Below are 20,837 nucleotides of genomic sequence, written 5' to 3'. Positions count from 1 at the left end.
TTACGCAGTGACAGCTGCAAAGGAGGAGATGGGGAGAGGGAGAAAGAGAGAGAGAGAGAGGGAACATACTGATATATACAATGTTTATACGAAGCCATTAAGTAATAGGTTTTACTATAGATTAGACACATTTCATTGGAATATGAAAAGTAATTACAACAATTTTTGATTTGAAAAATATAATTTAAAAAAATAGAATGCTAGAGTTTCCTAAATTCAAAGTTATTTTATCTTTTGCATTTAAACTTGCTTATTATAAATAAAAGCAGAAACAAGCAAGGCCTCCTAACGATTACTCTCTTTAAATATTATATAACAATTAGCTTCTTTGATCAAATTAAAATATGATTTAAGTTTTACGTAAAAAAAAATGCTGAACTACTTGTAGAAGTGACCTAACGATCTGATTTTTAACAGAAAGAGAAATTCAGTCTAAGTGAATACTGTGAATAATATGTTATGGGTAATTCAAATTGAATTCATTTTACAATCCTTGCAATTATTTATCATTATTATCATAGAATATTTGTAATAATGCCGAAGCAGAACTTTTAACTCTTTGCGTGAAAATATTTCTAATCTTCCGTTCATGAGTCAGGATAACAGTTTGTAAGTTCTAACATTATCGAGTTAAAGGGACACTTGTGAGGGCTGTAAACTAAAACTGAAACTCTCGGAACATTCGGGCTTCGTATAAACTTGGTATAAAGTACTGTTATACTTACAAAGCGTGCCGAGCGTGATCGTTTGGGAGGGCGGCGAAGCGGCTGCCGCACCCATCAACTGCACCATATTTAATTGATGCGCCTGCGTGGCGCTCAATAGGTTGCCCGCGGTGGCATATGAGGGCTGGCGATGAATGGTGGTGTTGCTGCCTGGGTGAGTGTGGTTGTTCCGGTTGGTGGTGCTGCTGCTGCTGTGGTGCTGTATGTGGTTGCTGTTGCTGAGGTGACTGCTGCTGCTGTGGTTGGTCTGCTGGGGCGTTGTCAGCGCAGCGACGGCCGCTGCGCTGCTGTTGAAGCCGGCCAGCGTTACCAGATTCTGCATAGACATGGGTGGACCGGCGAGCAGGGGTCCAGAGCCAGGAGCATGCCCGGTGGCAGAGACGCCGCCGCCGGGTGTGCCAAGTGGGTGTGGGCGTGGTGGCCCGCCGGCGGCTGCTGCTGCTGCTGCTGCGGCGACTGCAGCGTTGGCAGCCGATAGAGTTGCTGCTGCGTTGGCGGCGGCTGCGGCTGAGGAACCGGCAACGGGCCCGCCGGATGATGGACCGTGCTGGCTGTGGTGGGCACTGTTATCCGGTGGGTGGAAATTTAGTCCTGATTTCATTGCCCATATTTATTTTCAAACAGTTTGAGTTTTGATTTATGGTTTTAAGGTTTGGTTGAGTTGGTTGATTGATTGTTTGATTGATTGTTTGATTTTTGTACATGACCACAGAGTCAATCATAGACATACCAAAAAATGTTCAACGAATATTTATATATAAAAAACATAGAAGAAAACACACACCCAATTGTATTATTTACATTTACAAAAAATTAAAAATTAATTTGTTCGATTTTTTGTAAAAATTTTGTCAACTTTAAACATACGAGTACAACAAAAAATCATAACAGAACAAAAATCAAAATTAAACATAAACAAAAACATGTGGGAAATAAAAAATTATAACTAGGGGATGCAGTCAAAACATAAAACTCTGATCAGATAAGTCAACAAAATAAAAAAGTGGATAATGTAAAATATTACAACGAATAATAATTTACAAAATAAAATAATTTTTACAAAAATAATAAAGGAAATTTGGGAAATAAAATGAAAATTCAAAATAAAATAAACGTAAAACATTGCAAATTTTTCGAATGCAGTTAGACATAAATTAATTAAAACTAATTATGTAGAAATTAACATAAGAATTTGCAATTGCAGTTGATACTACAGGCTGCTCGTGATGGAGGCAATGCTGGCGAGCTCTAGCTATGGCGGCATTGCATACTTTTCAGCGCTAGCACACATACATATACATATACATATGTTCGATTATTGCACTTGGTTTTAGTTGTAAATTAATATGCATAGCCTCTACACAAATCAAAACCTAAACACATACGTCATAACGACCAAACGAGCGCGCTAAGAAGACTACAGTTTGTGTGTGTGTGTGTTTGTGTGTGTGTGTGTGTGTGTGTGTCGGTGACTGTGACTGTGAGTGTGTGTGTATTTGTGTGTGATTGGGTGTGATTGTGTGTGTCTAGAAGAGTACGATGCTGGGCAGCCTACACAAAGAATGAGCACAGACACTGTACGACATTGAACAAACAGGCAACATATAATATAAGTTTTATTTCTAATTTCGGTGCAAGACTTTGAATGAACTGCAAAATATTTGTTATTATTCCGGCATTGATATTAAAATGTATGGTTAGGTGTGCAAGCACTCCCAAGCACTTATACGTACTTATATGTATGATTAACTTGTTTCCTAGACAGTCTATGAAGACTATGCGTACTTAAATGTTAAATTAATATGAAACTTATTTCTTAGGCAGGCTAAGAAAACTATACAGTATTTGATATGTTAACATGTGTCTTTAAAAGTTCATCAAATATTGTGTCTGTATGAGGTCTTATCCCCAGGATAGTCTGAAATTGAATTCTAGAAAACTGCATTTGAACAACCTGGAGAAATATCAACTAAATTTTTAAAAAATATATAAAAATAAATTACATATCTGCACCAAAACTACTTGTAGTGCCTAACTTATTTATTTACGAATTTTTCTGTGAATTTTTTTTACTGAATTGCAACTTAAACAGAACAAGCCTAGAAGTATTGCATTTAATATTTGATTAGATTTAAAACTTAAATAGTACTACTACTACTTTATTTAGTTGGACTGTAAGGTTACTTCAAAACAAACATAATAAAACGATTTCTTTTTTTTTATTCTTGTTTCTTGTAACATCCGAAAGCTCGAATGAAAACAAATAATTGCAACGAAACATTAGATTGGCTGAAAGTATATATATCTTAAGAACTGGTACATTAAACTGGAGAGGCATTTATATATGTAGATGACCAGCTTCGTTAAGTTGGCTGCTTGTCTTCAACCTTAAGAATTATCAACATAAAGAAGGCGATTCTGGAGAGACATTGGCATGGGAGTCGGCACCTCGGGCTATTGGGCTTGAGAGCTCACATCTTTGCTTTGATGGCGTTGATGCATTCAAGAAATATCTGCCCCAAAGGCATGGCTGGTCTCATGAAAATGCCACCCGTACGAGCAAGAAACTGAATGCCTGGTGAGTGCATGGCATAGAATTTTTTGTGAGCATCAGAAGGGAGCCACCTCTGCAAACAGACTTTTAAATAATTAGTAACTGCAGTGCGACGGCAGACACTAAATGCTCGAATGCTGCACAACTTGTAATTGGGCTGCTTAACTGCACATTGCCTGCCCATTTTGTGGCAATGTCTTTGTCTCTGCTCTGTCAGCGACAGGCAACTTGGCGAATGGGGCGTATGCTGCATACAAATGAAAATGTTAACTAAATGGCAAAACATTTTGTTGCACTTTTCAACTATTTTGCCGGCAGTTAGACTGCCCGCCCACGCCTGCCACTCTCCTCGTCTCCAACCCGGTCTCTGTGTCTGTCTTTGGACCTCTGCTCCGGTTGCTGACAGTTTGGTAAGATAATTTTAATGCGCAGAGAGACGCAGAAGTTTGGCGCTTTTGGCAAATTGGTTAAATCAGCGCGCACAGGTCGCACACTTAACGGTTTTAGTGCGCACGTCGCACATTTTGTAGCCATCAGCAAGCTTCGCTCTGACATTTAAAAACTCCATTTGTTATTCAAGTGGCATCCAGCGCTGCCAACGCCGCTGCTAACTTCTAAGTGAAGGCGACCCCCGTTCTCAGTCCGTCTGTCCCTTTTTTTACGACTGCATCACGCGCCTCAACGGTTGTGGATGTCCGTGATTCTTACTTTCTGTTTTTCTTGTTATTTTTGTTGCTATCGCCGCTTCTTTTTTGCAAGCCTTGCGCTCGATTTGTTATGCGCAAAATATCCACGTCGTCGAGACTGGCCAGATACATACCAACACATATACGAACATATATACACACACATTAGCAGTTGTGCTATCGCACAGTGGTCTGAAACCACATCGCATTTGGTCTAAAAGGTATAGTATATTGCCTTTAAACAACAAATAAAACGATTTGTTTGCCATTTAGTGCTTGCAGAGGAGACAACAACCCAATATAAATAATATTTGATACAAGTAATCGAAACTATTTCCTTTGAAACAAATATAGTGGGTTTTATTTACTTGAATATTGCAATTTTTTAAGGTATACTCATTTCAATCAAGCTTAAGCAGGTTGTGGTGTGCAGATCGAATGCTTCAACTATATAGACTTACAAGTATGTTTGTATTGAACTCCCATACTAAATATTTTTAGATTTTAGATTAAGAAACTATTGGACTCGAGCTGGTTCCACCCTTATCAAAGCATTAATATGTTTGCTCTCCTATGCATTAATGGCTACTGTCTATCGCCTTATGCTATACTTTCCAGCTACCTATTGCCAACACGATAAATACTAATCTGATGTACCTACAAATACATCGGCATCCACTCCTGATAACAGCGCTACACAAACCTTTATTAATCTATCTGCCACTGTTGCTAATAACTATATTCTACCACATTTGTCATATCATTCAAGAAATTGTGTTGCTGCCGTCAACTGCTGTCCACTGCTGATATCTTATTGCTGGCCCATTTTATCTAATTTAGTCTACAAATATAACTTCGCTTTGCTAGAACTACTGTCCATGAATCGGAATTTTGTAAGCTGTCTTTAAAGAATACAAGCTAACTGCGAACTTGGCTGTTCATCCTTGTGCTCCTTCCATTTAACCTTGATTATATATTTCAAGGTAAAAGGTAAAAGGTAAAAGGCTCTCTATATCGAATTGTTTCAAAGGCAGCAGAATCTGCTCTGTACTACCAAAGTCTTACTCTGGAATGTTTCCATTTGTGCATTCTCCCTCTTTAGGCTTAACACAAACTCTGGCAGAATAGTTAAAAACATTATATAAGAAGAATGTTTGCAGCAGACATTCAGTTGAAATAATTGAATTGTTTATCTACAATTTCAAAGGTTTTTTTGGCAAATGCAGTTGACTTTTGAACCACTGTGCGTCGGTCATTCTAATGAAGCGCAATTGCATATGCAACACGTTTACATTGACGCCACGTCCACGTTTCCACGTTTGTGTCTGTCTGTGTACGAGCGTGTATGTATGTGTGTATGTGTGCGTGTGTATTTACACAAGTGTTGCGTGCCAACGTTTTCCTGCTGCCCTCCCCTTTTCTTAACTGTGGCAAAAATCACTGTCCACTTTCGTAGCTTTGCTTTGCTCTGCCAGCCCACCTTTTAATCCTATTAGAATTTTTGTTTTATTCATCATGCTCTTGGCCCGCTGTCAAAACGCCGGCATTTTCACCCTTGCCTTGGAGCTTCCCCTAGCCATACCCTTACACGGCCGGAGCATCCCTTTCAGTTTTTCTGCATTTATGCAAATTTTGTTGTTTAAATTGAAATTAATTATTTGACAGTTGTCGCTTGCAAATGACTGCCCGACTGTTTTCGCCCATGTTTCCTATTCTACGCTCTACGCTCTGCGCTCTGCCTTCTGCCTTCCCTCCTTCTATTTAAGCATCAGCCTTTGGATGTCCTCTCGTTCCATCTCGCTGTCATTGTCATTCCTGCGTTGACTTTGTGCCAACGCTCGGGTCACTTGTTATAAATGAAGCGACAAGTTTAGAGGACGAACAAAATATACATACACAGATATATGAACGTTGTCCTGCTTACTTTTTTAAATGTTAAGCAAATGTCTACATGGCTTAAGTTTGTTAGACTTAAAGTCACTTGATCTGCTAAATAAACGGTTCCTTCTCCTCGTATTTACTTAGGAGGTTGACAATATTATGGGAAATTATTAAAGAATGAAAGCAAATATCGCCTGCCAGCTCTTCAGTGTTAACTGAAATGCATTTAATTTGTTCTGATACAAATTAATTAGGTCAGTTATAATTTGGAATTGTATACAATTAGGACTTTTGCGAAGCCAAAAAATTTAGCTAAGTTTATATTCAAAACAAGAGCCCTTTTTAGAGTCCTTATCATCGCTGTTTGGTACTGAATACCTTACAATAATAACAAGTATTTCAGAAATTATGTCCTTGCCTTCGAATTACATTCTTATATATAGTTGCTGTTTTTTGAAAGCTGATAAACTTTGAAACTTGAAATCTCTTGCTATTCCTTTGTCATAGCTTATTCAATAATGCCTTTTAATAATAATTATTAATAATGTTATGAAATACTTAAGAGTTTATTTAAAATAATTTAAAGCTCCAATTAATACTTAAAGCGTAAAAACTTAAAAGTAATCTGGCACTTGTAACGCAAGGATAAGTTTATAAATAAATACAAATACGAAATAAATTGATTATTGGTAATGTGGAAATAAAGTTGATAAGCAGCTTGGCGCTTCCACAATGATGTAATCTCGCTTAATAATATGTTAATTAAAGGTGTTAATCGAATTAATTATTATAAGGAATTTTGCAGCTCACTCAAAGTGCAGTCACTAATTAAGCTGACAATACACATTCCTAGCTTAGTTTTGTGTTCGTTTCGAACAATTGCTCAACACAAAAACAGATTACACAATTACTAATTGCTAGCTAATTAAAATGAAGAATATGCACAGAAAGGAGAGAACACGGAATGAGAAACGATAATAATTTGGAAAATTAAATACGCAATTAAACTAAACAAACAATTTTGGTTGCAATTCACAAAAAGAGGAAATCATAAATTATTGTAAACACAAAGGTGCGCGCGAAAACAGAAAACACACGAGAGAGGTTCAAACGAGCAAATGGGTGAGCATAGAGAGATACAATGGGAAGATAGAAGATAAGTAGGTGGGTAGTATGGTGAGTTGAGAGTTGGGTGGCGGTACACTGACTGGGTGGCTTACACTGTTGGTTTCGAGTTGGTGCCAATGAGAACTAACTGATCTGAACTGAACTGAGCTGAACTGAACTGATCGTATGTGGGATCTGGGAGAACTGGAAGGCTTACTTAACTAGCTGGTAGCCTAGACCCCATCACACTCACCTTGCAGATAGTGGGCCGGATGCAGTCCATAAGCCGGATGCTGGAACTGCTGGAACAGCTGCAGAGCGCCCGTCGGATCTGTCGTCAGATAGGCGGTTGCCGCCCCCGGGCCATGCGCCGCCTGATGCGCATGCGCGCCCAGCTGATGCGGATTGCTCGAGAGCAGAGTCGGCGCCAAGGTGGCAGTCAAAGCAGCAGATGTGGGCACCAGGGCCGTTTGGGCGCCAGCACCTGCTGCGCTCTGTGGTGGGGGCGGGGCACCCACGGCAGCCAAGGCGGCGGCCATAGAGGGATTCGCACGCGTCCCAGTTGGCGGCGAAGCAATCAATGCCGTGGCATGATTGAGCCCATTGCTGGCATTCGCTGTGGGTGTGGGTATGGCGCCAGCGCCGGCGCCCACGCCACTGGGCGACTGTGTCAGCGCATTGATGCCACAGATGGCGTGCAGCTGTTGCATCTTCTTCTGATCCTTCTCCTTCTGCGTGTCGGCGAACTTAACCACCAGCGGGGCCGAGCAGCCCTCCATTGTTTGGCTTTGGTGCAGCGCCTGCAATAAAGTGGACAAGTTTTTCCTACAGTCAATATCGGCTATATGGGCTATATATAAAGTGAGAAAAACAATAAAATGAAGCTCTCACTGTTTCTTTAAAACTTATATCGAGACTAAATATTTTTATGCAAACTACAATAAATTAATGTCTTCTTTCGATTTCAATTATATACTTTTGCTTAGTTAATAATTTTACAGCTTGAATTTCGAAGGACAAGTAAGCTGCATACACTCGCCTTTTCTTTAAGTATAGTCAGTATATATACTATATATTGCGATTATCCACTGTAGTTTTCTCGCCGTCTTATTACTTGTATAAATTACATGGCGGCAACAAGAGAGACTACTTGCAACGACGACCTGTTTTAAAACTCGGAAATTTGCCTAATTACTTTGTTGCCAGCAGCAACAGTAACAACAACAACAACAGCAATAAGCACAATGTTGGGCTTCTGGCGCACCAGTTTGTGCATAAAAGTTACACCACAGCCGCAAGAATTATAGTCAATGTAATTAAAGACCACTTCTGGCTGCTGGCTGCTGTCTGCCTGGCCATGGGTTGCGAGAAGTGGGGGACAGTGTTGCCACAATTTAGCGGAAGTTGCATGACGGCGACTGCTGCCGCTGCCGCTGCCACTGCCCAACTGCAATGATAAAGTCTACATAAACCGGAAAGTGACTAAAGTGCCTTGCCAAGAGCGGGCGGGCGGCCCATTCGACTGCCGATGCACTCTGCCTCTAAATGTGGCCGCTAAATGTGTCTGCGCTTTTTGGCCTCGTTCCTGCCTTAGTTTGTTTGCTGGGCTCAGCAAAAGGTGTAAATTAAGTCGCTGGGAGCCGCCGTGAGCAAATGTTGTGGCTGCTGCCGTGGATGACGTTGTTCAGCGACTTAGCTGCGGGTCATTATTTTGAGGCTGTAAGCCGGAGTTGCAGGCAGAAGCGCCCATCAATAAAAAAGGGAGCTTACTGATGCTAACGTTTATAAATGCCTAAGAAGCGTAAGCAAGTTAGTTAGCTGTGTGCAAATTCCCGATGATAATTGTAAACCTTTGCAACGCTCTATTGCTTCTATAGTTTGCTTAATTTCGCATAACAGTGTTAGTTTGTGCAGATATTTTTAAACTACAAGTAAATAAATATCAGAGAACGATAATCACGAGAGAAAACACTTAATGCTGCCACACTCCATTCTTTAATTTTGCGTCAAAATATCTGCACTTGCAGCAACTTTTGCGCTGCCAAAGTCCTTCAAAATAAATGAGTTAAATGACCCGACATGCAACATGAAGCATTAAGAGCTGTTGTGCATGTGGCATAGAAAACAGCGCAGACAGCTCCTACCTACCGCCCCAGCCAGCAACCGGCAGCCGCCCGCTGCTTGACAAATTAGCGCAAATGCAGCAGCAGCAGCAGCAGCAGTGTGAAAGAAATCTGCATGTGATGAAAAATGTTATCATTTTCCTTACATTTTTCCATGCATTTTATCTCGCTGGCTGTTTTTCGTTTTTTGTTTCGGTAAATAAAAGCTAGTAAGATGCAGCGGCAAAAAGTTCATTCAAGCAGCCGCAAATGGAGGAAAGATGCAGACTGGCATGCCAGTGGGTGGGTTGTGGTGGCTTGTGGAGGTAGGTGGAGGGGGAGAGTTGGTTGCGCTGTAAGGGTTAAATGCGAAAATAAATTGCTGGCCACATTAATATTAAATGCAATGCTCGCAGCGTGCTTTGGGCTGAGTCACTGGCATTGCATACTTTCAAGCGTCAATAGACTGCAATGACTTTGTGATGTTGCAGTTACTGTACTTGCTTTTGTTGTTGTTGTGATTGTTGTTGTTGCCGCTGCTGCTGCTGTTTGCAGATTCATTTGGCTACGCACGCAAACTCATTGCGTGCGTGCCTGGCATGCTGTAATTTGACTTCAAATGCATTAAATTTCCACACACACACACACACACAGAGACACAGGCACACGTGAAGCCTTTTATATATATGTGTGTGTGTGTGTGTGTGTGTGTTTGTGTGTAAATGTTGGGCAATGCAGCTGCCCACCCACAACATTCATCTTGCAAAGGCGACAAATTATGTGCAATACACCCAGACAACATGCTGTCCCATGTCGCCTCTCCATATACATATGTGTTTGTGTGTGTGTGTGTATGTGTGGTGCGCTTTTGTGCTTTACATGTGTTTGTGTTTGGCTGTCGGAAGTTTGTAATTTTGCCTGTTTCCGGCACAAAACTTGCATTAGTGTGGCCGCCGCTGTGCGCCCTTTCAGCCCTGCAGAGCATTCTGTCGACTGTTGGCTCCAGCGAAGGGAGCAGCTGAAGTTGCTCGGGCAATGGCTGCCGTTGACTTCTTCCGGTGCCAGTGGCGGCGTCTTGCTTGCGTTTCTACTTCCTGTTGCCATTCCTGTTGTTGTGGTTGTTGCTATTATTGTTGCAGCTGCATGAGGTTTTTGTTGCTACATGCATGTCTGTCTCTACGCCTTTTTATAACTGAGTGTGTGTGAGTGTCTCTCTCCCTCTCTGTGTGTGTGTGTGTGTCTGGCTGGCATCACGTTGTTTTATATGCGCGACTCTTGCCGCCACAGCAATTAATCATTGCGACAGTTTTGCGCGCTGCCGCACACACACACACACACATATTCACACGGACATTACTCACACTGCCGGTCAAAAAATGTTAACCAATGCAAATGGTTCTGTAATGACATTACTTGCTGGCAGATCGAAAAGCTTTTTATAATATGGACTTGCACTTATTCTGAAATGCATTGGAAGCTTAAAATATTTACAGAGTAAATAAAGTACTCTGTACTTGGCTTCGCATGGATTTCGACCACAGTCGTTATATATCTCTTCAGAAATATCTCGAGAAAGCCTTTCATTGATAGATTTTAGTAAGTTTCAAATACCTATGCTCCTGCATTGAACGCTCTATCGATTTATACATGAACTGCTTTCTTCATCTACAAGTATATATTAAATCTTTTGAATCGAAACTTTTAAATGAAGTCCAATAATAAGTAAGACATAAGCAATGCGGTTGCAAGTTAAAAGCATTCTTAAGAACCTAGTGCATGGAAATTGCATTTAGAAAAGAACATATTTTTAACACAATTTCGTAACTAATTGTCCGGGCAGCGTATTTTTGGTTAGTAGTGTGTTGATAGGCGCACGTTCCGCTCGAATAGGTATGAGGTATGAAATTTCAGCTGAAAAGTAGCTCGTTAAATTGCAACTTCCGTGCACCGCTTTTAACGACTAAAAATATGAAACTTCGTCTCAGGACACGCATGGCGCAACTCTTTAAAGCTAACTTATTAAGCAGGTGACTATTGTCTATCCTTTAAAGATTGGCATCACAACACACTCGCACACTCACCTTGATCGCTCCGATGGCGTTCTGTTTCGTTGCGAATGTTACAAATGCGCAGCCCTTGCTCTGGCCCACCTGATCCCTGAGAACGGTGCACTCCTCGATGGTTCCATGGCCCGTAAACAGCTGCCTCACATCGGCTTCGGTATATTTTTTATTCAGCATGCCAACAAAAAGTTTACGCTCTGTAAATAAAATTCAAAAGAATGTTGAGTTGAAAAACTGTTGCGAAAAACTAAATAAAAACAACGTAAAATATTGTGTTGATGGAAAAAATAAAGAGGTAGTTGTTCTTGTTTTGCTTGCGTTGAAATTATTAAAATGGGAAACGGCTCCTAGAAGTAGAAATTGTAATGTTCCAACAACAACAACAACAAGAACAACAGCAGCACAACAACAAGTAGCAACAATAACAATCATGCGAAATGCGAAGAGAGCAAAATAATTTACATTATGCGGCCCGTACAAGCGACAAATAGGGCCGGTAATGTGGGTCCAACTATAATGAGCAGCAACAACAACTACTTCTACAATTATAAAAAAATGTACACCTGCAAGTGTGTGTGTTGCTGCCACCTGGCTGCTCCTGGCGGCCGATGGCTGTTCAACATGGCTATAAAAAAGTGCTGCCATGTAGAAATGAAGAAATGGCTGACTGACTGCCGACTGCCTGACGACTGTTTATGTGTCTGTATGTGTGTGTGTGTGTGTGTGTGTGTGTGTGCTATGAAATGAGCGTCATAAAAGTGGCATTAAAAGTGCCTCACACACACACACACACACGCACACCACTTTCCGTTACATAGACGTGTGTGTGTGTGTGTGTGTTTAAGGATTATATGCTGAAGACTCTTGTCGGCTTATGGCGCTACCTTTCATGTTTTCCTTCTTCTCTTCTTCTTTTATAATTCGAATTGTAAAGTTTATGCTGCACATTTTTATGAACTTGCTGGTGTTGAGAATTTAATGTGCATTTTTTTATGCCTGTTACTGCTTGGCTGCATAATTTTGGCACATGTGGCGTATGCGTAATGAAGTCTTCGGCAAATTCCTGAAATCGAAATTGCCGCATAAATATTTACAATTAAATCGAATTAAATTGTTTTGATGATGACCTTCTTTACTTATACGACTTCGAAATCAATATCGTCTGGCTTAGCTGTGTATTTGTAATTTGAGATTTGAGCTCAGTTTAATGAATAAATGCCTACGTTATTTTCTGACTTGTGAACGAAATGGCTATTTTATGAACTCGCTGATTTAGTTCACAAAACCATAACTTGTTTTGCGTTATTTTTGCTCATAAAAGATTAAAGATTCAGATTTATTACCTTTTTTGCATTGTTTTTTTTGCGGTAAAAATCATTGTTATGAGTGGCTGACATTTCTACAAATTTAACTTTTATTTTCAATTTTAAAAATTAAATTAAATGAGAAATTGAGAAGAAAAAATAAATAACACAGAAGAATAAATGAAGTCTGTAGTTGCTTGTATATATTTAATGTTGAGTTCCAAAGCTCTGGCTTCCATTCACACAGCTTTTCGCTTTTATTTCTTTCTCAAAAGAGCTATATAATGATACTTTGTGCTTGTTATAATCAATTACTTTAAATATTTTATTACGAATGCGTGTTCGTATTGAAATTTTGTATAATATTTGGTTTTCTAAAATATCGAATCACAACTGTAATATATTTATATCTTCAGTATATATCGTGTTGTGAAGAGCCACACTAACAATTTACTAACTAATAAACTAATTTTCGGACAAATACAAATTGTACAAAATTGTTGCCTTTTCTTTGTTAAACTCATATCTGAAAAAACGTTGAAAACAATCTTTTGTAATATTATGCAATGTATAGCAAATATATGGTTACAATAAAACATTTGAAGCTAATTCCTAATAACTATGTATGTGAAGTTTTTATTCTTTTATGCTAGTTGCTCGTGCATTTCTGCGTAGGCTCCCCATACCACCGTTGGCCTTGTGGAATGCCACTAGAACGTTTCGATGTGTGCCGCAATTTCCGATTGCTCGAAGTCAACTGCACATTCAAATCGAATTGCCATTGACAAGCAGCTGGGACAGCTTTAAGCTGCAGCAATAAATCGCTGTAAAATGCTCAGTCCTTTTGCTCTATCAGTAGTCTCTCCCTGACTCGCGCCTCCTCGCTTTCGCCAACCAACTCGGTCACAGGGAACTTAAAACTGGCTACAAACTTTGAATGCTCAGTTGTGCGAGTGTGTGTGTGTGTGTATGTGGTGTGTGTGTGTGTGGTGTGTGTTTGCTTTATCTGCTGGCGAAACAAGTGCTGGAAAGTTTCGGCGCACTCACATGCAAAAGACTAAAAACGCAATTGCAACAAATCGAATCATTGTAGCAGCAGCGCAAACTTTTCATTTTGCAACACACACTTTTATGCGCAACTTTGCAACACACACACACACACACACACACACACACACACACACTCACACATGGGATTGTATGTGGGGCCACCTAAAAACAAACTAAGCGTGTGTTGCCCCATTCTTTATCTATTGCTGTTTTCTTTTTCCTGTCGCAAAGTATAAATATAGAAAATGGTGTCGCTGCAACGGAAGTGATTGGAAATTGTTGCGCTGCCTCCGTGGCCCAAAGCACTCAGCCTGGCCAACAATACTATTCCCTGCTCCTGCCCTCTCCCTCCGACACTGTGCTATCCAGTGCAAAGTTTTTCCACGCACGCCTTTCTTTGCTCCTCTTCTTTTCCACTTCTCCTTATTCTTCTTGTTGGTCCTGCCACATGTGCAAAATTTATTTGAGGTTAGTTCAGGTGTGACACAAAAAGTAACATTTTATATATTTATTGTATGGATTTGGTAGTTTAAGTTGAAACTTTTCCACCAGCCGGTAGCACCATCTCGTTGGCCAGATAACGAAAGTATGACAAAGAACTTATTGCATTGCTGCAACAAAAGCAACAACGTTGACGATGACTATGGCGATGAGAGGTTGTTAAGCAGCTCGTTCCTTTGTATTTCACACGAAGATTGCAGCTGATTGCAAAGTTTTATGCGCACGTGATTCTGCTCGATAAGACGGTAAAGAGAAAATACGAGTACAGTACTATATAGTATGTACGGGTATCTGCGAATGCGCAATGCTGCTCTTGACGTGCCACAAATTGGCAGAGGGAGGCAGCGGCAAAGGTGTTGCATTGAATACTTATTGCGAAAGTGGACCAGACGAGGTTAGCCTGCCAGCAGTGCTCCCACCCATTGCTTTATCCATGAACCTGTTGGTTGGCACACCTGCATTGCGTTGCGACATAAATGAGAAATCGTCAACACAAGTTGTCAATTTAATGGCAATCGGATCAGCTTTAACAGCAAGTTAGTGTATTGGCAATTGGAAACTCAGATAATGAGAGAGCCATTGGACACCATATCGATTCCGTCACATTACAAGTAGAGTTAATGAATTGGAAGCTAGCACTTCTTTTGAAATGAATTTATTTTCCAAGTATATGCAGAGAGGATGTATTACTTGTAGAACCGCTTTTAGTAAAGACTTTAGCAGGGTATGGAAAGATGCCTTATAATGTCTTTAAATTATAATAACTATTCATAATACATACGGAAAAATAAAATATTTCATTACCTTCAACTGACAACCCAACACATTTCAAACAAATGAACATGCCATTTCCATTTGGTCACCTTATCATATCAGCTGCTTGCCACAAACTTCGCATCAACTGCCACACAGCAGTTGCTTGCAGCAACTTTCCGTGCCTCCTTCTGCCCCACTTACTCGTGCTTCACTCTGCCTGCCTTTTCTACTTTTGTGCTCTCATCTGCCTGTCTCCGAGCAACTTAAGATGCAGCCCATTACAGTTGCAAAAATTGCAATTTCACGACAATTACCACAAATTGGTTTCCTCAACTGCGACGACACCACAGAGATATATGCGCATACACACACACACACACACACACACACACACACATACTCGAACAGCATTCCCGACACTGTTCACATTTCGTGCTTTCCGCTTTACAATTATGCACAAATGAAATTCTCATAAAGTTGCAATGCCGAGCGGCGTGTAATTTTTGGTAACAACCAAGATGGCAACCAACAGCTCTCGGAACTGGGAGCTTGCAGGCTTTCCAGCATCTCTCGTTCGTAAGCGGCATTGTGAGTTCATCTGCTGCTGCCTTGCCATATGATGTCGTTAACTGTCTTAAGATTTATATGCGCAGTCAAAAGCGGAAACTGCACTTATGCGCCTCCTTCCCCGCCCACTGCCTCCATCTCTGTGTAAGCACGAGTATGCTCATATATTTCACTTCACACTTGAGACATCAACTTTTGTGTCAAGTTGCCCTGCTGCCCAAAATGTCGTCCTGTCCATATATATCTGACTATGTGTGAGTGGAAATGGTGTTGAAAAGTTTGTCATGCGAACATTTTTATAAGTATAATCTACTATCTTATGGCAGTTGTGCCAGTTGGCGAAGCACCAAGAAAGCCGAAATTGTATTCAATTTGTTGTGCAATTAAACTTGTAGGCAGGACGATTGTTTAATAAAAAAAACATTTAAAAAACTAGCACAACTTATTCAGTTTGAAGACACAAATTATTTTATATTTATAATTGAGTTAAAAGGTCATTTTTGACCAAAGCGGCATAACTGGTCTAGAAAATTGCTTCCCAATTGAAATATCCATATTACATGATATAATAATAATATAATATTGCTCAACTGATTTGAATTCATTTAAGCTAACTCGTTATACACTCTACTTTGTTCATTGAATACAAAAAGGAAACTCCTTTTTCTCTTTTTATAAGCACGAGTTAAATACACTTCTGCATACAATGTAGGCCATCAAAACAGCAAATGAAATGCTAGTTTACCCACTAATAATAAAATTGACATATTTCTTAGTTTCTAGGCTTAGTAATCTGCCAACATTCTGATCCTTCTATTCCTTTCAATGTCAATTATATGCGGGCCACTCTGTGATTATATTGTTGCTTTATGTGTGACATGAAGACCACAAACATATCTGTACAAATAAAGCATTTAAGTAATAATTTTAATAGAAATATTTATTTATTTAATATTTATATCCACCTTTCTTTAAAGCTATCAACGGCATAACAATGCTGCTTTCAAGCCAAAAAATTGTATGGTTTTATGCTTATAAAATATTTTTAAAACTAAAATTGATTATTGGGCTTAGTTAAGAGCTGTTATTGTTTAGGAGTGTGACAGCTTTAACTTTCCGTTCCTTTTGTGCGCAACGAGCCAGCATTGTCGGCTTAATTACTATTTCAACAAGTTAACATAATTCATAATTCATACACACACACTCACACAAACATAAATACTTGGATAAGTATAAATAAATTAGGCGAGCATGGCAATGCGAATGTTTACGAGCTAAGCGACAAACTCGCAGCATACTTTCAGGCGCAGTCTTCGGCGTGAGAACTGGCTGTGTGGCAGCAGCAGGCTTTAATGCCAATGCATGCAAATAGGCAAATACAATGATATGCTGGAACAACAACAAGAACAACAACTATAAGTCAAAACGCAACGCATTAACTATGGCAATTGCATAGTTTTCCACGCACAAAAGGCGAAGTAAATACGCCTGGCAGTCATGCAGACAGAGTTGGCAAACATCGTAGCTGTCACACGCACTCACACACACACACACACACACACACACACGCTCCTATATATATATAAGTATTCACACTAATGCGCTGCGTATTAAACTGCTTTGTTATTATGCAAAATGTTGGCAGACAACAGAATGCGCTCGAAGGTGGAGCTGCAGCTGAAGCTGAATTTGAATCTGGCTCTGAATCCGAAGCAACGTTGCATGCCACGGCATATGCTTGTGCATGTGAAACAGATTTAAGCACACACACACACACACACACACATACACACACGCACATGTGCACACATTCCCGGCTTTTGCAGCACGAGGCCAATTTACAGTTGTTTTTAGTGAAGTAAAGCGTAGCCGCAGGCCCGTTGTAAGCTATAAAGTAATGCATATGTAATGATAACGATTTGGCAATAAACGCCCCAAAAATTAAGCATTTGTTTTTGACTAAATGAGTTTTAATTGTGTGTACATATATTTATTTATCTGCTTGTTTTCTGGCGCCCCCAGGGCGCATATTCAATTTATTTCCATTAAATGCTTTAATTGTTTGTTTAGCACTTTATCAACTTTTATAATCGCTTGTATAGCTTTATTTTCCACAGCACTTTGTTCTAGCATCGCCTTTTGATTTTAATAAAAGGCAATATAATTATAAATAGCATTTGCTAGTTATCAAAACAAATATTGAGAAATTACATGAGTGTCTTTATAACTCGATAAACACTTAGTGGCTGATGCTTCTTACAGCTTCGAAGGTCGACTGTGGTTAGATTTACCAAAGATTACTATCTTCTTTCAAATCAGGCTTTATCCCATAATGAAATATTATTTTATTGTACATTCAGACCTTTTATTTATTTATTTGGAGCATTATTAGATTCGATTCTGGTTGGTTTTTATGTCGTTGGTGCTTCATAAATATTGTTAATTAATGATTAAAACAGATTTTATAAATTTCCAAACAGGTTTTAAGCTATATTTAACTTAATTTTGTTATATATTCACTTGTTCATTGTTTAATACATTTAAATACTTGGTTAGTTTTTGAAATAATTTTATTTACTGTGCCTTCTCCAAGCAATTCGTTTCATTATTTTTCCCCCAACATTTTTATGAAATTAAATATTTTATCTGGTAGTTCAGATATAAACAGTTGTTTTAATTTTAATAATTTTTAATAATGCCCACACTTTGCTTTCTTGAGCAATTTTCGTTTCCAACTTGCAAATCCACGGTTGTTCAAATGTATTCTCTTTATGTTTTTTCATATTGTCGTCTCATTTGCATGTTAATTATAAGCGCATTATAACTTACAACGCAATTGTGCACAAAAATTAGTTGAAATTGCGTTTTAATTTCCGTTTCCGCCGAACATTTTCCGCTTGTCAATTATTGCAAAATTATGCAAATACGTTGGCAGAAAGCCGCGACAGCTGAGCAGAAAAAACAACCAACAACAAATAAATAAACTGAAAAAAGAGAGACAAAAATATGCACAGCAAATGGGATGCCCAGCTTCGCTTCGAACGACGCGTCGAGTAATTGAATTAAAAACCTAAAAAAAATGGTTGTTGTTGCGTATACGCCCCTTGGGCATAGGCAATAAACATTGCCGAATGGTCTGGATTTGAAAGCACCGTCTGTTGTAGCCGATCTTAATTAACCTCTAATTCAGTGTTCAATCCAAGAGGGCGAATAATAGCGAACAACCCAATATCATCATCAAGTGTTTGGAAAGCTGCAAGAGCAAGGAAAATTTAGTTCCCTGCACGGCTTGTTCAACAATTTTGCAACTCATTTGCAATATGCAATAAATATTTATGCAGCGCGCAGCTGAAGCAGCAGCAACAACAACGTCAAGTACTTGGAAACACAAACAGATACAAATATGTGAAAAGTTGCTCGTTTCCCTCACACACACACACAGATACACAGATACACATGCACTTCAACATGGCGTCGACTCGCACACACAGACACCACACTCTCTCATTTATTATGCTCGCTCTGCATAATCTCCTCATACGAAGCGCACACACAAACAATGAACGGAATTAAAACAACAATAGCAACAACGTCAAGTGCAGGCAAATAAAGTTACGGCCGCTGCCACTTAGCTTCAGCAATAACAACAACAGCAACAACAATGACGGTATTATTAATACTAACAGCAACTAACGCTGTTTGGATTGCAAATTTGAAGTCTCACTGTGTTTTGCGTCTCTTGTTTTGGCAAAAATTAAAAGCGATATTAGTCGGAGTCAGCGAATCGTTTAATTTACAAAGCACAGCGACTCTACAGCAGATAAAAGCAATAGAACGGCACTCACAGGACAGAAGTTGACGAGCTTTAAAAGTTGAGAAATATAAACTGAAAGGTGTATCAGCAGTTGATAGAATTTTATTAGCAAGTTTCTTCCATTAGAAGACCTATACTTGCAGTCAACTAATGCTATTAAAATAGGATAAGAACCTTTGTAGCAGCTTTGGCATTCAGCAATTCGCTGGTTAGTTTACTCTTAATCGAGTGATTGAAAAAAAAACGCCCTTATTGCATTACTAATAGCATTTGTAGTTACTGAATGGATGTCTATAGATCAGAGCGCTCTAAGCTTGTTTATGAAAGTTCTACATAATATAATATTCAAAATATATTTTTTTAAGCGACTTCAAAAATAGAGGGAGGTATTTAATATCAAATTCAAAGTGTCATTAAACATAAGCATTCTGATTAAGATTTGTATATAAATAACCAGCAGCTCATAAATATAAAAAGGAAAATAAGTAATATAACAAAGTTTAGTTTGATTCCTGAATACTTGTCTGGGTAGATATACATTAGAGAATCAATCCGTGTGTAAATCTAGGCCACAGAACCCAATGATTGACGCTGAGCCTTGTTGATTGTAATTGTAAATGCCCATAGACTTGGGAACAGCAATCTTTCGAATTGCTGAGGCAGCTCGGTCGAGAATTCAGGATATCTTCACCTTTCACATGTGCCATTAAGCTTGTTCATTTTCTACCTTGCCCATCTATTGTTTGAGGGTCGTGTGGAGTGCTCTTATTTTGCCCAACGCTTCTATTTTATGTCTCTCTTTCCCATTTTTACCCAAAAATATTTATTTATTATCTGTTTGCATCTAGCTCTGCTTGAAAATACTTCACACGTCGTTATTTGGCGCTTTAAATATATAAGTTAGACAATCTACCAACAGACAGCCAATGTATTCAGAAAAAAAAAAAAAAAACAATTAACGATAATAAAAGCTAATGACATTAGCAATGAGCTGACCAACCAGCAGCGATTAATGTACGGAATCATTAAAAGCAGCTGCCCCTTCAGTTAGTGCTGGCTTTCAGCAGGACCCTTCAGGGCGGAATTTAATGCAAAAAAACGAAAATATAAAACAGCGGAGATGAAGGGAAAATATCGCTCCCTTTGACCAGAGCAGACCAGACTGGATGGGACTGGACCGGGCGGCGACGTTGGCGTTGGCGTTGGCAACGAACACGTTTCGATTACGTTTTCAGCACTTCCTTGCCGCGAGCGCCAGAATTTCCTTTGCGCTTTAAATTCCAGCGCAAAGGATGCGAAAATTATATCGTGATGGTGCTGCTCGTTTTTTGGATATGTAGGCAAAGTGCCAACGGCTTTCTATGACAAAGTCCGTCTGTCGGGTTCGGCCTTCTTATTGCTGTTGCTGTTGCTTTTTCTGTTGCTCATTTCATTTGCTTGATGGCTTCATTTGTGTGTTTTTCTTTTTTCGTCTGCCGCTGCGATGCTTCAATTCAATTCTTTGTACGGTCATTCAATTACCGCTGCCGCCAGCAATGCCAAATGTGGCGTTCCCTCAGCCTCCCCCTCCCCCTCCCCCTGCCACTGCACTATCCATTCACTCCTTGGGCGGCTCATGTGTGCGCACTTCCCACGCCCCCTCTGAATTGCTCAACTCAAGTGCTTGGCTGGCACTCTGCCTAGCCCGACTCTGCCCCAGACTGGCAGCACGAATTGAATGGCTATGC

The 20,837-nt window shown here is 39.6% G+C and overlaps 1 protein-coding gene across 6 annotated transcripts in view; it reads right to left on the bottom strand.

Moving 5' to 3' along the window:
• Positions 1-20,837, bottom strand: part of LOC115632031 (CUGBP Elav-like family member 1) — an 86,151-nt gene that overhangs the window by 4,477 nt on the left and 60,837 nt on the right. For all 6 annotated transcript variants that reach the window (XM_030528978.1, XM_030528977.1, XM_030528983.1 and 3 more), the window contains 2 exons: positions 11,137-11,315; positions 7,207-7,753 (listed from right to left, as the gene is read on the bottom strand). In XM_030528978.1, the coding sequence (XP_030384838.1) occupies positions 7,207-7,753; positions 11,137-11,315 (726 nt within the window). The remainder of the gene's footprint in view (positions 1-7,206; positions 7,754-11,136; positions 11,316-20,837) is intronic.

The sequence above is a fragment of the Scaptodrosophila lebanonensis genome, unplaced genomic scaffold, assembly GCF_003285725.1.
Source record: "Scaptodrosophila lebanonensis strain 11010-0011.00,11010-0021.00 unplaced genomic scaffold, SlebRS2 tig00001412-arrow-pilon, whole genome shotgun sequence".
NCBI lineage: Eukaryota > Metazoa > Arthropoda > Insecta > Diptera > Drosophilidae > Scaptodrosophila > Scaptodrosophila lebanonensis.
The sequence above is the reverse complement of the archived record's forward strand: the minus strand, read 5'-3'. Positions and strand labels throughout refer to the sequence as shown.